Raw genomic sequence first — 25,565 nt, 5'->3', positions numbered from 1 at the left:
AAAGAATAGAGTGCTGATGCTTCACCTCTTCTACACCTCCTCTCCCCCCTCTCGGCTCCAAGGTCACTGCGGCTCAACGCTCCAGGCTTTGTGTCTTATCTTTTCAAAGACAACCAGAGGCGCCGCCACTTTCTCCCAGCCATTCAGAGCAAAATGAGGATGACTTTTACAAGAATTATACAGCATGCGTGTCTGTAATGGAAAGTCACAACTCAGCAGTGAAGAGAAGCGGTTGCTCAAATCTCACCTTGACGACATTTTACTTTCTACAGAAAGTCAGTGAGGTATAGACGTTTTCATACTTCAAGGTATCTTAACATTGTCGACGCAGCTTTTATTCTGTTTGGAAAATATTGCTTTACTATTTAAGTATCATCAGTATGTCTGCCACAAGCTTGTCCCAAACTCACATAGAGATGGGTCAACAAAATGTAGACATTTTGTTGACCCATCTCTATGTGTGTTTTCCTTTTCTCTCTCTGTCTCTTAATACATCTTTATACAGTATCTACCAAATAACCAAAATTGTTGACACCATAAACAGAGCAATAAACTTCTGCACATTTGGGGGCAGCATAAGGAGGAAAGGGAGAGTTCAGCTTCCCGACAGTCTGGTGTAAGACGCAGTCCTTAAATCAATGGTTCCCAACCTTTTTTAAAGGTACTCTCCATGTACCCCCTACCTCAAGGTTGTTGCAGATTATTTATAAGGGATATATAAAATTACTCTCAATTAGTATTAAGACAATGTTGTGTGTTCAAAGTAAAGCTAAAATTCAAACACCCAAAATAATGTACTTCATGTAATAATAATAATAATGCATTGGTTTTATATAGCGCTTTTCTGGACACTCAAAGACGCTTTACATTGCACTATTCGTTCACTCCATACTCGGTGGTGGTTAATGTAGTCAGTTTCCTCTTCCTTTTTAATCTGAAATAATTCCAAGTACCCCCTGATAATTCCTTTCAGGTCCCTGTGCCCTTGGTTTGGAAACACTGCTAGTGGGATAGTGGGACCTGACACAAATCAAGACTCTTTTAAGTATGCACATAGTTATTTCTTTTACATGATATACAAATCATTTTTAACAGATATTGGTAAATGGACTCAACTTATATAGCGCTTTTCAATATAAGCACTTTACAGTAAGGAACCAGGTCACCCATTCACACTCTCATTCATACACCGGTGTACGCAGACACTGGAGGCAAGTAGGGTGAAGTGTCTTGCCCAAGGACACGACGACGGTGTGCATTTGCGGGAGCGGGATTTGAACCTGCGACCTCCCGATCACGAGAACTGCGCCAGGGTCATACTTTTGTACTCCGCCTTGGCATCGCTTTAAACTCCCTTTTAAAGGCAAAAAAATATAACTAGATTAACCATGGTTCCCACAAGTTTACTGTTTATACTAACAATATGAACTATTATCCTAACCTACAAATACTTGCACAATGCAGTTATCAGGGTTAACACTAATATTGTGTAAAATGAAGTCATGTAAACTAACTGTAGAAAAGCACAAGTCATCTCCCTCTTTTGAAATGTACACAGCCACAATTACAGATTGAAGCCCAATGTGAGAAGGCAGCTTTCCCTGCTGGCTGTCAGCTCAGTGTCAGTGCACTGCTGTGATGCTCTCTTATCAAACCAGCATTCAGCGCCTCAGTGCAGTGCAGCCTGACAGGGAGAGCTGCCATATCGCAGTCGGACAAAGAAACAAAGAAAACAGCAGAATGTATTGCTCATCTAAATCTCACCAGCGCCGTGCTTTATCAGCTATTTTTCTGATCCCAGTGGCAATCATTATTATCACTCTTTTGAAAACTTGTGTTGCTTTTTCGAGATGGATTGTAATTGCCATTATCTTAAATTGAGCTGTTCTAGTGATTGGTGTTATCAGATTGCTGGTAGTTTCTGTTGCTGTCCTTTTCAAATAAACATCTGAGTTATGATTGCTGTTGGTGGGTTGCAGCAATTATTTTGAGGGTTTCTGGTAGGTTTACTCTGGTGGTGGAACTGTCTCCATGGTTAAAGCAGTACTAAGTACCAATAACTTGTTTACCTCAATAAATCCTTTTCATAGTCCCTCTAGGGGTAATACAATGGGATGATTGGGGGGTCTTTCATCTAACCCTGGTGGTTCTTGCCAGAAAACCACAATTTCAACTTCGCTGCCTCCGGGTCAAAGCCACCAATACACACTAATAGAATCATGAAGAAGAATCTAACAGTGGGCTAGCACCACTCAAACAGTATTTACAGCCAAGTTTGAGTGAAAATAATGATCTCCATTGTGTGATTGGATGTACAGTATAGGGATTCCTTTGTCTCTTCTGTCAGCGTAGTATTTACTCTCACGGACAATTAACGAGTAAAAAAAAAAAACTACATGCTACAACACCTGCAGTGGCGCTTATGGCCTCTAGGGGCATGAGTTACTTAGTACTGCTTTAATGCATTCCATCCAGAAAACCTACCAGAAACTGTAAAAAACCTGAAATAAAATTGGTCCTGGAGCATCATGACCACTAAGCTGGAAAGAAAAAGTGCCATGTTGACCACCCATACAGCTACGGGGTCACTGAAAGTTCAAATGCACACTAATATTAACTTTGCATAAGAAGTTGCATAATGCCACTTGCATAGACTTGCCACTCTGCTGATTTGGCTTGAGCGTCGCCAGGTCTGAGTGCTTTTGGTAAGGAAACTATAACCTGCAGTGAAGAGCGGAGTCGTGCACCTGGCTTAAGTGGTGTTTTTGCATAGACAGGCTGACACACATTTATCTCTGAGCTACAGACTACAGGCCACAGACTGTCAGGGACACAAGTGGCCCAAAGCACTCGAGCTGGAGTGAAACATAAAGGCAGCTCCTATGATACTAATATCCCAGAACTGTCTCTGAAAACTGAAGTGGAAATGTTTCAAAGTGTCGAGACATGACATGCCTTCTGTACTGACTTGTGTTTGGTGTTCTACCAGAAAGGCCAGATGGAAAATACACACCCATTATTTATTCTACTACAATAATGTAAAACAATTGGACATAGATCTCTCTCTGCCAGGGCATTGGTTCTGTCTTGGAGGCAAAAAAATAATTATTTAATTTTTATTCACAACCAAAATGTGTATATCTCATGTTTGTGCTGTGTCTTTTTCTGTCGTAGATACATTTACAGTAGTAATTGTCTTTTATTGTGTAAGTGCCTAAGTGCCTGTTATTGTTTTTCTTTTGTGCGTAATTATGCAGCTCATTATAACATATGTTAAAGGTTATTGTACTTGGGAACATGTTTACAAATGTGCACTACATTAGTACACTGCAGAGGTCACGTGAGTCACCAAACAGGTATGGAGAGTTGTTGATGCTGATGTTGCTCATTAGTGAGAAAAACATTCAAACCGATATCCGGGCAATGTTAGATAATGTAGTTAAGAGTACCACATGCAAGGTCAAAGCTGTCGCTGCATTGGGAAAAAACACAGTATATACAAAGTGACTTCTAACAAATTAAATTACACCCTGGAAGTGTTTTGCTAAGTCTACTGTGCTTTTAAGAAATAACTGGATTTAAAAAAAAATCATTTTAATGGAAATCTTGGCAATCATTGAAGCCTTTGATGCCTTTTGTGTCAAAGCCAAACACTAATTCCACTGAATCAAAGTTGTCTTTCACCAAAAAGTAATAGTTGATGCCAAATGTGGTTGTGGTTGGAGGGTCCCTTAGTGCAGATGTGTCTCAGGAAAAACTGGCTGCATGCGTAGCTGAAGACCAAAGGCTATGTGGTAAATAAAATATCCCCTTCCTTACTTAGGGTGACTTGTGTCATGTGTAAAATTCTCTTCCCTAACTTACCAATATTTTTATACAACACACCTACTTTATTGCTTGTCAGTGTTCCCTTGACTAAATAAAACCGAAAGCCTAAAAGCAAATCACTCGCCTGTGTATAGCTATAATCATGTGGCAAAGTTGAACCCATGCAGTCTTTGTTACCACAAATAGCCGATGAAACGCATCACTGAGATGGAGTGTCTTTTGTAAAAAGCATCGGTGTTAGTACAGCCTGACATTTAGCAGAATTACCTCTAAAATGTACCTCCTCCGGGAAAAAAACAGGACGGGCATGAGACAGCGAGTGTGAAATAAAGTGGATAATGCAAGACAGATAATGCGGGATTATTATTTTAATAGGGAAACGGTAGATATAGATTTCCCTAATTGTAAAATACAAACAGCTAGTAGTGTGCATGGGTGAATGAGTTAGGGCTTTGAAATTAGCCAAAGAAATTACTTCTTGTGCTGTATTTCACTTCTATTGCCAATAAAAAGTCCCCTTTGGAGTCAGGAAATAAGCTGGAACGGTTCAGTGGCCCCATGTCTGACTAAAAGACTGTAGAGTGCTTCTGCGGCCCTATTTAAAAGTTTACAAGAAGGTGCCAGTCAATATCCATCCAAGCCATGTTGATAAATCGGAAAAAAACACACGCAAAAAATCAGCTTGTTCGAGTGACTGAGCATGGCTTCTGTGGATGGACTTCATCATGGCCCACCTGAGTAGATGTATCAGAGATGTCAAACTGCAGCCCTCACACTCACACGCAACACACAGAAGAGTGGCTCTTCAAACTGACAGTGCTAAGTCATCCAATCTACCTGCGCTACAACTGTCAGACTCAGTTGGCATCTCTGTCTTGCTTTGGACTGGGGGCTGCATCGTATTGTGCTGCCTGCTTGGCCTGCTGGGAGTTTGAGTCCATCTACTCAACTCAGTCAAGGTTAGCCTTTACTCTCTTCTCATCCATCCAGCATCTGACAGAACATCGACCGTGCCAGCATTGCACCCTTGACTGTCATCTTTCTCTGTAGCCTTTTGCAGATATTTGGCCCTATTTGGGGCATATTTAATTGTACAATAAAGATACTTAATGACAACGTGTTCTTAATAAGGCTTAATGTTCCAGTAGTAGTGTATAAATGTACAATCCACTTTTTTCCACAATTGACTTTTTTTTTTTACATGCAGTATATTGTGAAGTAACTGCACTTACTTCAGTTAAAGCAGAACTAAATAACTTGTTTACCTCAATAAATCCTTTTTGTAGTACCTCTAGGGGTAGCACAAGTGTTAATGGGATGATTATAGTGTCTTTCATCTCCCCCTGGTGTCTCTGGCCAGAAAACCACCCTTGCAACTTTCTTTGCACCGGGCCAGAGGCCCCAATACACACACATGCAATAGAATGACGAAGAAGAAGCTAGCAGGTAACTGTTGGCTAGCGCCACTTTTGCAGTATTTACAGCCAAGTTTGAGTGAAAAAAATATATATATCCAATGTGTCACAATGTACAATATCCCTCTCTCCCTTTGTCTTTTTTTTTGTATTTACTCTCACGGACAATTAATGAGTAAAAAAATGTAACATGCTACGACACCTGCAATTCCGCTTATGGCCTCTCAGGGCATGCGTTACTTAGTTCTGCTTTATGGTTTCTTATCTCAATGTTACAATGGTGCAAGTAATCTTTCAAACTCAGTCATTTTTTAATTTTTTTTTATTGAATCACTACTTTTAATATCTTCGTGTATAAAATCCTTTGAAAGTACACTCCAAAATACTACAAAAATACTGGAACACTGTTAAAGTTTTATGTGCAAACCATGTTTTTTGAAGGGAAGACAAGTGAGGGAACTGTTGAGTTTTTGTGCCTTGTTTGAGGTTAAAAAAGTTCTTCTCGGGCCTGTCTGGGGCTCCCTCCATTGCCACCTTTGTGATTGAATTTTATAAACAACGACAAAGCGTCTGGGGTCTTTGAAGAGCGCTATCAGCCCTCATGTCACAACACAGACAAGATGCTGCGCGGAAAGGTCAAGTCACCTTTCTGTCTATTAGATGACAAGGACATGTTGTGTGACTTCACTATTTTTAGATGTTGACTTGTCTGACAAACTGGGAGTAAAGTAGGTCGAAGAAGTAGAGGTGGTGATGTTGGGAGGGGATGCAGGGCAAGTAAAAGAATGGAGTTCATGAATGATGCATTGGTCTTCATTATCCTTCTCAGCGCTCTTCGATCCTGCAGGTAAACACAGGATGTTAAGATGGAATTGGAGACTGCTGTAATATGTGGAAGAATATTGGATTGTTCCATAGAACGGCAAATGGAAGTGAGCAGAGTGTTTGCTGTGCATTCATGATGGAGGAAAGTATATTAAACATTTAGTGATGGGATGGAGGGAGGTTTATGGGTCAACTAAGTGCTTCCCGCCGTAATAACTGAACTTTTGTCCCGTTGGATGTTATGGTTTTACAACAGTAGGTGTGTTTTTGCACAAAAAAGATATGATGACCTTGACATTGAATTTACGTGTTTACATTTACAGATGAGTTTTTGTATTTTATAATGTTTAATGTTTATAATGTTTTGTGTGACCATTTTCCCCACACACCCTGAACTTAACTGATCCGTAATCACAAAAATGTTACTTTTGGACTTACATATAGACGGAGACGAGTGGTCTGGCAGTTCTCTGGAGAAATCAAACTGCAATCAGAGTAAATAAGAGAAAAAGGAGCCTAGTCGGACTACTCTGTACAAACAATCATGGTGAGTGACTATTCCAAAAAGCCCCTTGTCTCGCTCATGACTTTTTACAACAACACTTCTGCTCTTGTTTGCCGCCTCCAGTCAATTCAGCCTTCACCAAACTGACCCTTTTTTTTTAAACAAATGAAATCCTTTCTTTTCTATGATGCTAATAAACAATGGCCTCTAGTGGTTTTCCTCATTGACTCTCAGAAAAAGCCGCTTGTAATTCATCGGCGTAAGCAGGCACATGTGTGTGTGCGTAAAGGAAATCACGCCCCAGCAGCTGATGGTATGTTTACTCGCTTTCCCACTTTTCATATTGTCAGCTGGCCATGTGTCTTGTGTGGCACTTTGTAATAAAGCAATTAATCACCTTGGCCATAAACATGTCCCAGTGAAGAGGAAGATGTCTCTTTCCAGTTTCCAGGTTTCAGTGGCAGATGCCGCCTGCCGGAGTGTAATGAAAACAGCCTCATCTCACGCTGTTTAGGGCTGGAGCTGGGCATCTGTACACGTTTCAGCTTACATTCAATAACACTTTAGCATTGGAAACTATAAATGGTAGAATTTGGAATGTGTGGAATAATTGCCTGATATTGCCTGATAGAGCTTGAGAAAAAAAAGATGATAAGAAGAACTGCACTTGAAAAGTCATTGCAATTGTCAAAAATACAATTAACAAATTGCCAAGATGGCCAGAAAAAACAAAAAGTCCTTTGAATTTCAGGTTCTTCAGGAGTTGTTTGAAATTCTGTTACTCCTGATAAGTACTATCCAACCAAGCAGCGATGTTTTATGTCTGCAAAAGCACAATGATTTATTACACTATTAAATATGCATCCTAAACAATCAGAGGTTATATGCCAAACATTACAATGATATGATTTGCTCTGAAGTGGATGTTCTGGGCCAGTGACAAGCAAGTTCTGCTGTTTAATAGTCAGTTTGGGCGTATGCAGTGTTCCACCTGAGATCCTTCAATAACTAATGTTGTCTTATTAGTCTGTCACTCTTTCTCTGCTGAGGTCAGCCCCTTTTTAACTCTGTGGTTATACATAAGCAATGAGCTGCCATCAATCATGTCACTTTACGGTTTCCGGAGGAGATGATTCGCTCTGTCAGGAAGGTTTGGCAATGCATAAACTTTCTATGAGGTCTTCAACTATTTACCAGACTTTAATTACTTACATATTGGTTTATCGACGCTGAAACTAAAGAAAACCTGTCGCCAGCTCATGCTTCAAAGATCCCACAACCGCTCGAGACAACATTGGTTTTTGTAGTCATTTGAATTGTAAAAGATGCAGTTGAATAATAGGTTTGTGTCAGTGAGGAGATGGCTTGAGACTAAAGGCAATAAACTTTCCAAACATATGGTCTAGCTGCACCAACAGCAGGCTTATTCCAAAGTAATACAAATGTAAGAGCTCGGGCGGATCTCATTTATCTCTGCTTAGTTCAGCTATGTATGTGAAATATATTGATTTAGGAGTGCTGCCTCTGCAGAATTCTCCCACACTAATGAAACGCTCATGGTGCTGCTCACCTCTTTCTTCTATAATCATTATGACTCTCAATCTGCCTGTCTGTGCCGCTCCTTTACTTCTATTTGCAAATGTAGTTGCCAAACAATCACCTGTAGATCTTTCCATCCCTTAAACCCTGAATGCTAAAAAGGGACACCACCAGGTTAAAATATAGATCTTGGGATTCTAAGTGTTATGGGAATAGGGGTGCGTTCCAAAATAAAATGCTTGATTCGTTGTTGACATAAAAGCGTATGAACAATAGAGTGTTTCAGATGACTTTATGTGTCTTATAATGTGCAAGAAAGAAAGACATTTTTGAGAAACACACTCTGAACTTATATCACGAGCTGTACCCACAGAAATGTGGCTTTCGGACCTGCACATAGAACAAGATGAGCGGTCTGACCAGCTCTCTGGAGAAATCAAACCAGGATGGATGAAAAGCCTAGTCGGGCTTTTCGCTGTATGAAGTCACATGGTTAAGAGGACTTTTCGGGACTGTCACTCACAGAAATGGCTTGGCATATGTTTTTGGTCCTCGGCCACTGTGGATAATGGTTTACAAAAGTTATTTGTCACCAACTGCTTTCACTTGGCAGAACAACATTTTAAATCGTTTTGTCATGTACTTATGTTTCAATTTCAAATGCAATGTTAACACATGATAGATTCGCACAGAAGAAAAATAAACTAACTATAGAAAGACTGCTTATTTGATAATGTTTTATTGTTGCAATATAGTACAATGGTAGAGCTTTAGCAAGTTCAGTCATGTTTTTTTTTTCCAACCATTTTTTAATTATATTTTTCAGTTTATTTCTGACCTACAAGGAACATTGTGCTTTTCGAGGTGTAAATAGCAGTCATTTGGGCAAAGCAGCTTGTGGATTTGTATTATAGAAATTATAGGAACATTGCTATTAATCTTGCTTTTCTGTTTTCTATCAAAGAATAAGTAAATTTGCACTACTCGAATCAAACCATGTGAAAGTCGGAGGTTGTTGAGCAAAATCTGTCTGTTGCCTATATGCATTTCTAGCTCTCACAGACTCTCACACGTCCGGAGTGTTCACAAGTTAATTAGAAACTCGTCTCAGCCGGGGTTCATTGACAGAGGGTTAGAGACAAACTTGACTCTACTACAAGAAAAAGAAAACAGTTTGATTACCATAGCTTTAAGCTTGCACATAAATGATAAGCCTGCATTCACACTCTGTTTTCTTTTATTTATTTTCCAACAGTTCTTTATTGACCTGTGCAATTCACTTTTCCCTCTGACAGATCTGGACTTGAGCTACTTCTGGAAGTGGAGCCTGTTTGAAGACTACCTCCTGTTCTGTTTCGGCTTCACGGTGCTGTGTGCAGTGGTCACTCTGCTGCTGCTGGACTCTGCTGTGTTTGTGGAGGCGCTGGGCTCTCTGGCTCTGCTGTTTGAAGCTATGCTCGGTCTGCCACAGCTCCTCCAGAACTTCAACAACCGCTCCACCAAGGGCATGAGGTACAATTCACACAAAATCATTATTCATTTCTTAGATTGTCATACTGCCAGTGCTTGTAGTGCATTTGACAAGTTTAACTACATTTTCACCAGAGTATATTTAACACAATTATATTCAGCTTTCTGAGCTCTTGCAAAGCTTATTCCTCCCATTGCAGAGCACCGGTAGTGTCCGTCAAAGCTACATTACACGACAGTCTGCTCTGATTATTTTGGCTTTTGTTGTGAAGGGGCGGCACGAGCTTGTTTGTTCTTTGAACCTGGAAAAATAGCTAAGGGAGCATTTGAATAATACGACCTTTATGCAATGTACTTCCATTATGGAGCAGTGATGTATGTATTCTCATGAAAACATACTAATAATCCTCTTGTAATGATGAGTGAAATTAAGTAATAAATATCTCTCAGTATTTTGAGATGCTACATCCAGAGACCCATAAAGCCGTGTCATATTTCATTTCTCGCAATGAATGGCTTACGACTAATAAATTCAAATTGACTTTAATTTGATGATGATGATGATAAGGTTCTGCGGTCCAGAGATTTGAGCATGTATTGCTACTTTCCAGAATTGGCTGTATTTCTTTCAAGGTCAATGGTCAGTATATAACAGATAATATAAAAGGTTTATTGCGATGGCTCCTGAGAATGGCCAGTCTTTCAGAGGTGGACAGAAAGAAACATGTAGCTGTCATAAAATGACAATTTGTGGGGAAGCTTTTTTATTTTTTTTTATCACAAGGCCAAGGTTGTTTGCTTTCCTCACCTCTATTCATCATTATTCACTGTCCACTGTATACAAGCTGTACATTTAACTGTTATTTCACTCTATTTTCCCTTTAGGTGTGCTGTTTGTTGAACTGTACTACTTTGCTTTACCACTACTTTACTTTTATACTACTACTAAGCACTGAATAAAATAATATCACACTGTAGCCAAAGTCTAATAGGTTTTTACAATCAATGTGAGAATAAATCCAGTGTGTCCCAGCTTTGCATCTACTGTATATTTGACCCTTTAGTCCTCTTCACCTCTGCATCTGGGTGTCCGGTGACTAAAATAGCCTGTGTGTTCTTTACGGGAACATGACCTAGCACCGTGCAGAGGTCATAGTCATGCTGTGATTAAAATAATACCCTATTTACGCAGTGTGTGTACAGGTCATTGTGCATACTGATTAGCCTCTCAGGTAGAAGACTATAGGATCAATTACGCCCCTAATGGCACAGAACCTCACTCTAATTATGATCATTAGTCCCCCATTATGCGTCTTGTCTGTCATCATCAGTGCTGAATGGGTGCGCCCTGTGCTCCGGTGCTGTACATGGATTTTGCATACTGAATGTATTACATGCTTCACTAGTTTGTGAAACTGTTTGGAATAAGTCGTGTTCTTTACACCACCAGACAAGAATGGAACCTGACACGCGGGACACTGCTGTAACAGTGGCGGGTTACTGCCACCCTCATGACTTAATGTACTGTACTTTTTCAAAAGCAGCCGTGGATATGGTGTAAACTCTTCCTTCTTCTGGAGCTCAAATCTTTCTCCGCACTGGCATGTCAGAACATTGTAGTCCCTGCTGAAGCTCCTCTGTGTTTTTCATCTTCACCAGACAAAATTGTTAGGCATTTGATGGTAGCTATGTATTTCTTTTTGAACAGTGTCTCTCTCATTACACAAAACTATTTGCTGGTGTTTTATACAAATGTCGTGACTAAGACTGGGGGGATATTCTTATATAGACAAATATTATAAGCTATTTAAGCTACAAGAAAAAACATGGCTAAATTGTCCAAACTAGTTTAAAATTTCTTTAAAATAATTGTGACCAGCTGCATCCCTGTGTGGTCACTAGACCTGCACCCAAAGACAATATTCCTCTTTTAAGTCTTTTAAGCATTTTGACTCCACTGTAGACTCTGAAAGTGGTTTATGGTTTTCCACACTGATTCTCTAAGTGCTGTGGCTCATTTCACATGTAGTATCCTCAGGCTGCACATCTGCAGCTCACTCTCACTAAACATTAGAGCTAAGATTAAGCATATGATGATAACAGCAACACAATATTAGTGCCTCAGAGATGACTGATACTTAAGTTAGGGACATCAATTCATCAATTGCAGTTTTTATAGTCCCAAAACAAACGTGTATTCACAAAATATCTGTGTGGGTATCATCACTCATGTTTTCCAAAACGATTTGATCTTCAAATTGTCAAAAGTTGTGCACCACTTTGTGCTTGTTAGTTGACAGTTTACCAGTGGTTTGGTTTTCAGCCCCAGCCCTGTTCCATATGTCATAAGAATACCTTGTGTACAATCATTGACCTTTCGGAGACAATGACACAGTCCGTGGTTGGCACTCCAACTCATACTATCCCGGGTGATGTTTGTTTATTACACACAATTTTTCCCCTGAGCCCCATTACTGAGGTGTGACTGTATAGACCACTATAATATGTGCTGCGTATGGGCCTATGAAAAGAAAGAGCATTCTCTGTTATTGTTGACTTTGTGGCTATTAGAAAAAGAAACAAACCTTCCAAGTGCATCCAAGTCTGGTGGTTAAGACGACAGCACATATGGTGCAGACACTTTTCTATCCTCAGCGTTGTTAGTTCGACTCAAAAATTAGCTGAATTTCTTTCCCTCTCCTTCCAGAATCCATTTTCACCCTGGTCTGTCTTTTTAAATAAAGTGTATGGGCCAAAATATAGATGGAAATAAATGTATTCATATAAAATTCACAGCTGTTATGTATAACAAAGCAGCTAAAACATACTTCAGCCGGCGTTGTTTGAAGTTACATTACATGTTGAGCATTGATGGTACTTAATAATGTATTTATTAGTGAGAGTTTTTTTCAAAGAGTGTCTGTGTTGATGTGGTGGTATTCGAAAGTCCTCATTACTCTGTTTCAATTGAACGCTGAAGGTGGGATTTGTTTGCATACATAAAGTGTGGTGCCCGGGTGATTGCTCAGCGCTCTGCCTGGCTGCCCGGGGAGTCGGCCTGTTTTTCTCTTCTCTCTCATTAACTTTATCTATTTTGCCGCCTCTCCTATTTTCCCGTGCCAGCTCTGCAGAGAGCTGCCAACCTTCTCAATGTCACTCTCAGACGTGAGGGGACATCGGCGGTGGCAATGTGTCTGCAGCTGACGGTGTGTGCACAAGATACACTTTTATAATAAATCCATCCTATTTGCATTTCCTGGACATGCTCATGGTCATGTTTGGATTTGTAGACAAAACAGGATTAGTTTATTTAACAGGGACAATGTGCAAAAACATTATTTAAAGATGCTTTACCCCAGATTAGAGCTTAAGATATAAGCCCTGTGCAGGCGAGTCAGTACAATATACAAAATGTGTCCATCCAAATACACAAACACACTATTTTGAATACAATCATATAAAATTACATCAATTAAACTGAAGTAAGACCATAATTCCAATTACTATTATCAGTGCTGACAGTGCTGGTTCAGATGAAGAGGAAAGTTTCAGAATGTGTGGGAGTTTGTTCCATTCTTAATTGTCTTGAATGAGAAAGCTGTCTGTGCAAAGGCTGAGGTACATTTAGGCAGTTTGCAGTCGTGGGGGTGCAATATTATTCATCAAGATTTTAAAAACTAATCGCACATTGGATTACACAATTTAATTATCCCAATTTATGTTTAATAGGTTACACATATACATGTAGCATGTTATATGTCCATTCAAAGAATAACACAAGAATAACATTGCAGAGATGGCCACTCAATTTTCTTATGACATCACACGCATAAACTCTTTTATTACTATTATTCACAATATTGCATTGGGCCTCTTTACTCAAGGGCACTCGTTTAAAGAAAGTTCCTTCAGATATTTTATAAGTTGCTATGTCTTGTTACATGGTCATATCATGGTCAGAGAGACTTTCAGTATTGATATTAATTCTTGCTATTCAAAAGCATAGTGTATAATTGCATTTCTTCAGTATGAGGTGAAATGTAGAGCCTTGTTCAAGATAGATATTCTGTTTCTAATGGCGTAAACATCCCACAGCATTCTTGCTGTTAAGGCGCTGAGACACAAGTTAATTTACTTTCCCCAGCTGAGGTCGTATGCTCTCCTATGAAAGCTAATGCTACACTGTGTATGTAATGGAACTGCTTTGTCACTTTGCTTATCCTCTCACCTGTCGTGCTTCTATAACAGGGATTTTCCTCTGAGGCCTTTATTGTTTGTCTGACTTTGCGCAGATGATGAGATCAACTGTTCATGACATGTATTCGATTCATTTTCTATTTATTGTAGCCAACATGCAAGCAGTGTACCGGAGCCTATTGTGTTTGGCAGTTGTTAGAGATCATGTTTAATCTGCATCACTTTCAGATAAGACTTTATAAGTGACTGCAGGTTTCCTTTTGCATTCCTATAATTTAACCCCCCTCCCTTATCCAAAGCTACACCCTATTTTCACTGATACTGGGTAAAAATAGACATTGCTAGAATATGTTGCCTGAATATTATCACAAATAAAGTAAATAATCAAAAATATCCCTGGGCTAACTCTTCCTCTTATCCGCCCCCGGTTTGCTTCCTTTCCTCAAGTGGAATCCATCTTTTTTTCCTCGCAGGTTGGGAACTTTTCTGTGTTTGCCTGTGTGCGATCGATCAGCATGCATAATTCATAGTTAGTGGGTTAAGAGCAGTTCTCCTCTCCAGGTCTTTGATATCTGTCTGTATGTTTGCCTGGGGGAGTTTTCCGAGCCTGCTGGTAAATCACCTCACATACATGCCCTCTTGTGTGGGCAAACACGTACGTACCAATGTGTGGGTGAAACGCAGCAGAGCTCATATGCATGGATGAGCCACAGAGTGCAGGGAAATGCTGAGTGTTTGAAGTTTGAATCTGCAGACCATGGATGAATGTACAGCTGTTTATGTCACGGAATTGAACTTGGTCAAAATAAAGTCAGTTCCACCAAAATATACAGTATATTATAGAAAACAGTGAGTACTCCAGAGAATTGTAATATATTCCTTTTACTGTAATACGACTATCTCAAGATTTCAATATGATACTTACTGCAACTTCTCTCGACTACTAATATTACTGCCATTGTTAACACAGTTCTACTAGGTTTAGCCTACTGCAGTACGGGCCGGGGTCAGTCCTTTGTTCCCCGGTACCCATGTTCCCCCTCTTCTTTTGATTAAGCCCACTATCCTCAAAGGTGCACTACGTAACTTGTTATGTGAAAAAACACTCTTGATATTTGTGCATATTTAACCTTTTAGTGACTCCGTGGCGTTATGGGTGCAGCATGGCACCTTTGCTTTCCCTCACAGCATCACTATGATGCTCCAGAATCAATAGTTTTGAGGTTTCTGGCCAGTTTCTGTCCAGTTTTTGGTACAAACCCTGAAAAATAATTGATCCCGAAGCGTCATAAAGGCCACTGTGAGGGAAAGCAAAGGTGCCATGCTGCACCCATAACGCCACTGAGTCACCAAAAGGTCAAATATGCACAAATATCAAGTTTATTTTTTTTTTCCACAAAAAAAGTTGCATAGTGCTAAGGGGTTAAGGTATAGGTATAGGTTTAGGGTTAAGCTGATTGATATATATATGACGTTTCACTCTTATGACTAGAGATTGGCTGATGTACCAACTCACGCCCGGGGAACATAGGTACGCACCCCTGCAGTACAACTTCCACTTGGCTAATCTCACTCCTTTTCAACAAGATCCAAAAACTGATTTAAAAAAAAACATTCTCTAATCGTGTGTGTTGTGTGGTGATGAGCTAATATGGCCGTCCTCTGCAATGGCGACGTTTTCTTTATGACTGAGATACGGTGCTTGTAATTTAGTGTTATGCAGTTGTCTCTGTTTCCAAACAACCATTTTATTTTCCACACCGTTTTGAAAATCAACAGTGGTTGATGGTGTTCTGCATACTGCATGAGACGCTGAAATCTTTCGCTTGAGCACTGGGATGGTACTTTTTGCCGTCACTGAAAACTTTCCTCCTCCGTCTTCCAGCTAATTACGTTCAACATCAGTCAGCAGCGCCGTAGCTTACTGTACATCTATGTTTGATGCACACATGAGCTAATCAGGAGCTAACAAGCTGCACCTGTCTCATTAGCTGATGAGCCCCTCTCTCCAGGTGTTTATGCTGTGTATGTAGTGTCACACTGAGCTGACTCACGGTGCACCTTATTACAGATTTACATTGGACATGAACATTCCCAGCCTGTCTCGATAAATTTGTGTCTTTTTTATTGAATTGGATGATGAAAATGTCAACTTCGACCAGTAAGTTAGTTAGCTTGTAACTAAAAATGATTGTTGCTACATGTATGCTCTTCATCGTGCGAGAATTTTCCAACGTAGAAAAAGGTTCCAGTCTGTCATCTGTACTGGGTTCTTTTTGAATTGAAGGCATTTTGCTTCTCAACACAAGAGGCTTCGTTGGCATCTAAACATCTGGAGCAGTAAGCTAGACCTTTACTGTCTAATAGGGAGAAGCATATCTTGTCATCAGCTTCACCTATTGTTAAAAGCTGCTTCAGATTTTCTCAATGGCTTGTATCGGTCAAAAAACCCACACGTCGCCATTTTGGAGGATGCCAATATTAACCTATCAACACATGATTGATATCACATGGTATCAATCGTGTGTGCCACAATGGCAACGTGTTGGTTTTTTTGACCAATTGTTTGTGAGTATTTGCATGTTCACATGGATTTGGCTGTAGAAAGAGGACAGATTGTATCTCACCAATTTAAAAGCTTTAGTTCCTGACAAAGCCACTCGTAATGAGAGGCAAAACATCCTCAATTCAAAAACCACCTAACAGATGGCAAATTTTTACTATTGCATTACATGATGCACAATGAAAAAACTAGCAAACATTTGGTCTTTGTATAGCGCCTCCGACCACCACCATTCGTTCACTCAAACATCATCCATCCTGGCCTATTGTACATGTATTTACAGGAGGGGAAACAGGAGCATCCGTGGAGAACATGCAAACTTCACACAGAAAGGTACCTTCTGGTCCGGGAAACCACCCCAGAACATTCTTGCTGTAATAGCGCTAACAGCTGCCCCGCTGAACCGACCATTTGGTCTTTTTGAGACATGTCACCAGAGGCCACCATATTTACACCACAGTATAGAGTATAGAGTTCACGTAAAGCTACGACTGTAAAAAATCATTCAATATCTGGCTTTTGACATTCATAACACAATATGACACCGAATACCCAATTCCTGGGAGTAAATTCCAATCCAGTCACACAATGTAATTTAAGTTGTTGTTTACAGATTCAAACTCCTTCAAATCTATTTTTTTTGTGTGTGTAAACAAGACATAGGTATAACAGCATGTGTTGGTCATACATTTCCAAATCCTCTAAGTCAATGTCAATGAACACTTCAATTGTAGCATATGGTGTTTTTGTATGAACCAAACTAATCTTCCAACTTTGATTGATGGAACTACAAAGTTTTGTAGCAATTTGGATCTTGAAATCACGCTTGTCCTTTTATAATTATGTGTCTTTGCCTCTATCCATCCTTATATGTCACCCAGGCCAGTTTGCGGCAGAAACGCTATACATGTCCACTTAAGCCGCCTCCCTGAGCTAATAGTGGTCCTGACAGCTCTGGTTCGATACACACCACAATTACTGGCTTGGCCCACATGTGGTGCAGTCCCTCACTCCCCCCCACAGAGCAATCACCCACCCCCCGGCAGGCACTCCCCATCGCTTCTGTCACTTTCCTACTATCAGGGTGCTTTTGTCCCACCCGATTTATAGCCCCCTGCCCCCGGTTCGTTGTCATCTATCTCTCGTCAGTTTCTCCACGAACACGTTTGGCCTCTCCGCTCCATCCCCGAAGTATTCCCGGCGCACCATTTTACCCTCCGCTTCTCTGGCACTTAGCTCAGATGAACGTGTCAAGGCCTGTGGTGATCAATGGGAGGCTTGTCCAGACTGTAAACAAGTCGAAGTATGGCATGGAAGAAACTTTTTGCATGTTAAAAGTTTGTAATAGGTCTGTGTATTTTATATTGGCAAACTTATGTCATTATGTGATTGGCTCTCTCACTCGAGATTTTGAACTTTTAGGGCTCAATATTTGAGATATTTTTAGTCTGATAAATCTGTGAGAAGATGTTGGATTAAAACTGGCGCTGACTGCTCTGTGTTTAGCGTGAGTGTTACATAGGTGATTTGGCATAAACCAATACTGTCTACTAGGGTAGGGTTTGCCTTGTCATTGGCTCCACCTGTTTTCATTCTTAAAGCTACTCCCAATTTGTTCAGTGGCCTGTATTGACTGTCTGAAGTCTAAAAAAGTTACTTTGAGAGGTAATATAAATTATTAACGTTTGAAAATTTCATTCTCTTTTCGAATGTCAAATTGATTTGGCCCCGCAGTCCCTGAGAATGTTTGTGAAATCTTTTAAAGAGGCAGGACTTAGAACAGCCTCCAGAGGAGACTTTTATGTGAACTTAAGATCCTTGACATTTGGACAGAATTGCTTCTCTGTCAAAGCTGCAGGGATGAGGAACTCTTTGCCATTAACTGTTGGAGAGAGTTGCACCTTGCAATAGTTTAAACTTAACCTGAAGAAGCACAAACCTGGTAATCAGGCTATTTATTAAGAAATGCAAGAAGGTAAATGAAATTGTAAATATTGCATGTGGACTGTTGTTGAGGTGATCCTTTGCCTATGCTTTATCTGTATTTAAATTGTGAATAGACTCTTAAGTGAGAATGCTCATAGTGCACTGTGTAAAACTGCTGTAACTAACTGGTCTGTGCAACACATTTGTTGTGCAATGTCCCTGTCAAATAAATAAATAATCCATGGTGTTGGCTATTGAAGTAGTCAGCAGCTGTGACGCTTTCTATGTATTCTCTAACAACACGGTTTACTTGTAAAGTTTTGGGGACAACCAGAGGCTCTACATACTGCTTCAAGCCGACATAAACATGTTTCTCTCTCTTGGTAATGAATTAAGCCAGTGTAATGTCCTCTAAGAACATGGAATGGCCAAAGTCTGTGCCGAGCTTAGATAGTCAGTATTCTCAATCAATACCATAATCACTCGTCTCTCCCAGCGGACCCTTGGAGCTCCACTCAACACCAAGTTCAATTGTTTGCTCAGTGCGTCTTCCACCAGGCGTCAAGTGCGCAAAAGAACCAGGATAGATGGGATTTGGAGTGATCTGACACTAGCATGACAAACACAATGTGTCAAATGAAATGTCAAGGTAGATCTGCAACAGCAAAAAGATGTTTCATAGAGCCTGGATCAGGATTTACATTTTATACAGGTTGACTTTTTTTTAGCACCATCACATGTGTACCACAACAACATTGATTTAGTAGCATGCTATTGGCTAAAAGAGTGCTCCAAGAAACACTTGCTTATGTTTGTGATAAAATTACTACAAACCTGATTACGCACAATACATAGTTGTCTCTCACTCTTTACAAAGGCTGACTTATTGGCAGAGAAAGGTAGACAGCTCGTGTCAGAACTGCTGCATTTAAGAGCAAAGCCCTGAATCATCTCTCCATATTGGGATCACATTTAGATTTTAGTCGATACAAAGTACAGGTGATGTTCTGACTAAAATTCCTGAAAAAAAGGGCACAGATGACCCCTGGCCTTAATTACTCTGTTTAAGGCTTGGTCTAATTAATGAAAGATGCCCTCCTCTGTGCACAGGGAGTAGCCAAAGCAGGGCAGTGATTTTGGGAGAGTGAAGGTACAGGCCGGAGGTGGAGGCTTGAAAAGGAATGCAAAAATACTCAGTAGGAAGTAGAGAGAGCTGATGAGGCAAAGTTAAAATTGGTTTTTAAAAGTTGTGAAAGCAAAAGTTTTTCCTTTAACAAACTGATGGAGCAAAAGTTGCCATTCATGTGAAGACTATCAGTCAGAGCAGTCATTGGTTGATATGTAGTAAGGCTTAATTTTGTACAGCCATTGCAAAAGAAAGTCACTTATGTTCATCAGCACTGGTAAAAAATGTCATCTATAAACATACAGTATTTCTAATTGCATAAATAAAACAAGGAGGAATGTTGTGCAGAACACCAATGAGGATACGGATCAAGGTCTAGCACTACAGCCAAACAAAGTGTTATTGATTGGTTACTGACGATATGTTTTAACAAAATATGCAAGTAAATGATTGTCTTATTTTGTTGACACATATAAGAGGATGTGTAAACAATAAGAAGCAGCACAGTGATTTCCTCCGGCCGGTGTCCCCCACGAAAACATGTACAATAGACCAGGATGAAGGACGTGAGTGAATGAATGGTGGTGGTCAGAGGGAGCGTTGGTGCAGGTGTGAGAGGTCACGCCTCTGTCATTTTACCCCAGGGGAAACTGTAGCTATATATGCAGCTTACCACCACCACGTGTGGAGTGAATAAAGAACAAATCCCCTACACTGTGTGAAGCACTTTGGGTGACTTGCTTTGATTTCATTGTGGTCTATGATCCTGCTTTTATTTGCAACCTGCTCATGACCTTATGTTGAATCCAGCTTTACTGACATACAAAGAGAAAACAGAATGAATGAGTGTCATATTTTTTTCCCAGGCTGTCAGTTTAAAATCAACTAAATTGTTAATATTGATAAAGCAGCCCTCCAGATAATGTCTGAAGGATAAGGGTAGAAACAAATCTTCACACACACAAACTGTTGGATGTCTTATTCCTAGATTGTAATTTTATTGTTGTTGAAAGACGAGGAGCAAGGGTTTGTGGCACGTAGCAGCCTCACAGTGTGGGAGTAACCGCGATGAAGGTTTTCTACCGTCTAAACCTGACAGTTTAATCTATCCAGGTGCAGATGAGTTGCAACATCCAATAAAAGTAACTTAATCCCTTTTATAAGAATCCAACTAAAAGGCAAATTGAAATGTGTAAAAGTAACAATGACAGTGCAGAGACGGAATAGAAAGGAGAGTCGGCGAAACAGTGAAATGTAAGGTTCAAGAGTGCGCTGTGAAGCGAGAGAATAAAAGCAGCGCGTTCCCTGCGGATTGAAGAGAGCGAGCGAAGGAAAGTAAAAAGTGTGACAATTTAAAATTCTTGCGCGTTTGTTATTTTTGGAACCGTTCGATCAAAGTGCTGGAGTCCAGACTTTATGAGAGGCATCGCACATGAGTGAAGCTCTGAACAAGCTCTCTGGTCAGTCAGATTGGAAATGGGAATAATTTGTGCTAAAGGCTCCAGTGGTTTAAATCCATGTGGGTGGATGGGACCGAGGCGGCAGAATCAAACCACTCTGCCATAAGGTAGCTGATTTAGTACATGTCTAAATGGACATATGCTTTCTATTTGCTTGTTTTCAACTTGTAGAAGGGGGTAAGACAAAAAAAAAAGAAGAAAAATCTTAATCTATACCGTATACAAGTAGCACCTGAAATTGAAAAATCACCATAGATCTTTGATGAGATTTCTGTAATATTCCTTTGATGAGAAATAAACACTCTCCATTTCCCTATCTTAAAACTAATCTAGTATCTATGTATGTACCTCAGCATCACACAGAGTAAACCCATGACTGCAATTTCGACTGGGTCTGAAAGTATCCAGATGTGCGACAGCTCCCCTTCCATCGTCTTCCACATAAAATGACTGCTCATTTCCATGGCGCTCTGTTTTACAGCCTATTACCGCTTCTGCTGTTGGATTTGGTGCAGCCGCAAAATTTCAAATAATTACATCTTCATTCTCGAGCCATTTCTATGCCACTGCCGTATTTGTGCCATTAACCGTTGCTGTTCCCTCTGGGCCCGAGGGACGAGGCCGGGGGGAGAGGGGAGCTCGACATTAGTGCGCAAGGAGAGCTCAAGGATAGAACCGCTGTCTCTGTAGTCATTAGACTGTCTTCACCAGAGTGCGCATTGCTCTCCCCTGTGGCTTTGTACTGTAGACTTAGCCCGGGCAGATAAATGCTTTTCCAGCCTGTCCCTCACCCCTGCACCCCAATAGTTTGTCCCACAGATGACCGACGACGACAGCCCTGTCCCGCACATAGTCAGCATGATTAGAAGGGTCTCTGCTCCCTAGATGTGCAGTGTCTGAGGGGAAAGTGTGGCGAATGGCTAGCGGCAGTCGGGGGTGAACACAGCGAGAATTGGACCAAACTCAACACGGCAGTAAATGAGAATGGATCAAAGTGGAGAGGACATGTAGAAGAGCTGAAGTTGTGCAGTGATCTCTGGAGTGCGTCTTGGGACTGCTCTAGGGACTTGGGATGTTGTGGATTTGTGAAGTGCCCTTATCCTGAAAGTCTTTCCTCTGAGGCTGTGGCCTTCAAATAAGGTCTGGAGTAGGGCTGGGGGTCGTTGGTACAAAAAGAAAACAAATCAACTTCATAATGAAAACTTAGATAATGAAAAATATCGCAACGGTACCAATATGGGTTTCCTTCAGATACCAGTACAGTTAAACTCCTGGTACCAATGAATTAAAAATGAAATCTGAGGTACCCAGCCCTAGTTTATAGCAACAGAGCTCACCCTGTGGTTTATGGTTCATATTGAAATCCAGATGGTGTGCTATTTTGATTCTGAAATACACCGATCTGAAGTGTACTGCATGCTAAAGACGGTAAAGATAAGCCACTATTCTTCGCTTTTTATCTCAGCCTGATCAAAGCACTGTTTGGGAACTGCTCCCAGATCATTGATTTCTCTCTCCTCCCATTTCCTGTGGACCAGGCACTAGTCGAAACCAAATGTTGTTTCTGAAATGAAAATGATGTTGTTTGTTGTCAATTATAAAACAATGGCATATATTTATTCTGGGATATTGCTTGTCACAATATTTTTAAACCACAAATCTTCAACTGTGTGCTACTATTACAAGCCGCACTGTGGGATGGGGTGTTTCTTTGCACGTTTTCGGATAACAAAAAGAGTGTTTGTTACTACTCGACTGGTATTGTCTTTTTCACTGCTTTTTGTTCACACTTCCGTTGTCTTCTTTTCTCCAGCGTGAAGATGGTCTTGCTGTGGACTGCGGGTGACGTCTTCAAAACCACCTACTTTGTCCTGAACGACAGCCCGGCTCAGTTCTGGGTGTGCGGTTCTGTCCAGATCCTCATCGATGTGGCCATTCTGCTCCAAGTGCTGCTCTACAACCAAGACACTCGCGTCAAACTCGGCTAAAAAAAAAAAGTTCAATGTCGATGTTACAAATCAAGCATGTTTGTGCCTTTTTAGATTTGCTTTGGTCTTTATTAAGAGTTGACATGACAGAGTGTGAAAAGGAGGTAAAGGCACAACAATAACCTTTACCTATTTGGCTTTTGTGCCTATTCGGGGACGGCATGAATTCATGTACCCCTTTTATAAAGTGTTATCTTTCAGTGCCATGAGCCAAAAGACTCTTCGAATATGATACTAGCTCAAGTTAAAAAGTACTTTTTTAGAATCAAAGGGCTTCATTAAATGGCCCTTCGGCTATAGCACTGTCACCCACACTACATTATTATTTTTTTAATGGCAAATATTTATTGTATATTTTTCCGTTATTCAAGAATAGGATCATGCATAACCCACATGGCAGCTCATCTGAGGTCTATCAGAGCTGCTATAATGGTGTCTGTAGCATGTACAATTGCAGCTAAAGCTTGTGTTTGACGGTGCCTGGCTGCTTGACTGATACAGGTCTCCCAATCCCACTCCTCTCTACATCTCGCTGGCCTCCTCTCAGAATACATAATGCATGCGCTTGTGTGTATTGATTTTCGCCTTTAGCAGTGAGAGAGCTGGTAGAGTCATGGCCATGCTATACCAGGTAGTGGTAACTACACACTCCATCAGGCTGCATCATTACGGTGCTTTGTGGCCTGACTGACGAGCCAAATGTACAAAGACAAACAAGCCGCACATGCAAAGAGTCATGCAGTTACCTCAGTATTACTTACCTAGTGTAAGTAAGTATTACTTACCTAGTGTAAACGTGGAAACACATGTGAAGATGGTGAAAGATATGTTTTAGATGTTAATTTTAAAGTTGGATATTTTTAATCTGTTTAGAAACTAATCAAAAGAAATAGATCATAAAATGATGTATAAACTCCTGATGGCTCCTGCTGGTTCAACTTTTAATTCCACAACCAGGCTTTATTACAAATGCCTTCCCACCAAACACATTCATGAAATGTTCTCAATAATATTGTAATTTATAAACTTGACTGCTCACTTTCTTTTTAATATATTGATGTCTAGTGATAAGGATTACGTAATACCCCTGTCTCCATCTACGGACCATGTTGAGCTTCATGTTCTTCATGTTCTGATTTATGTCCGGTTACTGTCAAAGCATTGATAATCTGTCATTTAAAGGAACTTAGATCAGAGCAGTAAAAAGATGAGGTTATAGACTTCAATTATCCCTCAGGCAAGGTCATTTACCAGCATCATCTTCGCAGCACAGCTTTCACTGTTTTATCTACTATGGATTCTGCTTTATTCCTCAGACCCAATCTGACTGCAAATGGGCACACTCTTTGTATAATAGATTGTGGCTATTATCGCAGCACTTTTAAGTCTATACATCACCATTTGAACATGCAAATATGCACAAATAGCCTCAGGTGTTGGTTGTTTTGAATAGTTTATCTTCTAATCAGTATTCTGCACTGGTGCCCCTTAGGATGGTTTAATTATGTAATAAAGCTACATGCTTATTAATAGGAATGTTTTTACCCCACCAGCACATACTCATGTGTTACCTGAGTGTATTGAGTTCATGTTTAAATTTCACACTGCACCGGTTTGGGCTTTGCATTAATTAAAGTCACAAAGCTATGGAGTACCTCCTCCGCCATATGTGTACAAAAACATAGAGCACATGGCGTCTGCTTTGGGTCTGTATTAGACACTACATTTTATGGTTATTTATGTGATTTTAGCCATTGTAGCCATTTTTATTTGATTTTATTTTTTAACCAAATTCTGTAGGAAAGTCTTGAAAAGCCAAAGAAGACTGTGAGCTTTCATAGCACAAAGATGTCAAGATTTTAATCATGCTTTACATTGGATGCAAAATGTATGACTTCTTGTTTGTGTGTGCTGTGGGTTCTGCAAATGCTTTTTTCAAAGCTGTTTATACCATACAGTATTGAGTCTTATCTATTGCTCCATCCTGCTCCACTGCGTGTGTTTCAATATTGTATGCTCCTATCACTAGATATGTATCTGACTGCAGTGTGTATTGTTTTTATTCTGCCACTACAGCCTAAACACAGCGCCGCTAGATTGTATTCAAGGTTTATACACCTGCCTTTCTATTTAAAAGCCACAGTGAGTGAGAAATTCCCTGGAATTACTATATTGTGCAACTCAGGGTAAAACATCATACTAAAACATTACTGGATATTTGGAGCAGAGAGAACTTATATCACATGTCAAAGCATTTAAAAACCAAAAAGTAGATCACAGTGCTGTGTTGTCTGTAATTGTCCTTTTGGAATACTGGCTTACTGTCAGTAGAAGTGGGTCACTTTTGTGTGAACAAATACAAACAACTGAGTCAACAGAATCTACTAAACGTCACCAATGTCTTGGGCTCTGCCCTAAAAACTGTTTTGAGTTGGGCACTGATTTTTAAAACTATTGTTACTTCTCTTGTGTTTGATAATCATTAATGATATAGCTGTTTAACTGCTTATTTCAATGTCCAAAGTCCAATCAATAATGTTTGAATGCTTTCCCGTCAGAGGGATCTTTAGGCGATGAATTGATAGTGTGATCTACTGCATTATGTTACAAACTACCTGAACATTATGTTACATACTAAGTGAAAGCACAGAGCCATCTTTGTTTTTTTTTTATGAACTATTTATGCTGTATCCATATTGTATGTTGCATTGTGGGAAATGTCG

General features: G+C 40.2%; 1 protein-coding gene across 1 annotated transcript in view; it reads left to right on the top strand.

Moving 5' to 3' along the window:
* Positions 1-23,009, top strand: part of LOC306971870 (solute carrier family 66 member 2) — a 34,307-nt gene extending 11,298 nt beyond the window's left edge. The window contains exons 5-6 of the mRNA XM_079568309.1: positions 9,408-9,624; positions 22,668-23,009. Coding sequence (XP_079424435.1) covers positions 9,408-9,624; positions 22,668-22,842 — 392 coding nt within the window. The 3' untranslated portion in view covers positions 22,843-23,009. The remainder of the gene's footprint in view (positions 1-9,407; positions 9,625-22,667) is intronic.
* Positions 23,010-25,565: the final 2,556 nt, after the last annotated feature.

This window comes from Gobius niger (assembly GCF_951799975.1).
Source record: "Gobius niger genome assembly, chromosome: 12".
In the NCBI taxonomy this organism is placed as follows: domain Eukaryota; kingdom Metazoa; phylum Chordata; class Actinopteri; order Gobiiformes; family Gobiidae; genus Gobius; species Gobius niger.
The sequence above is the reverse complement of the archived record's forward strand: the minus strand, read 5'-3'. Positions and strand labels throughout refer to the sequence as shown.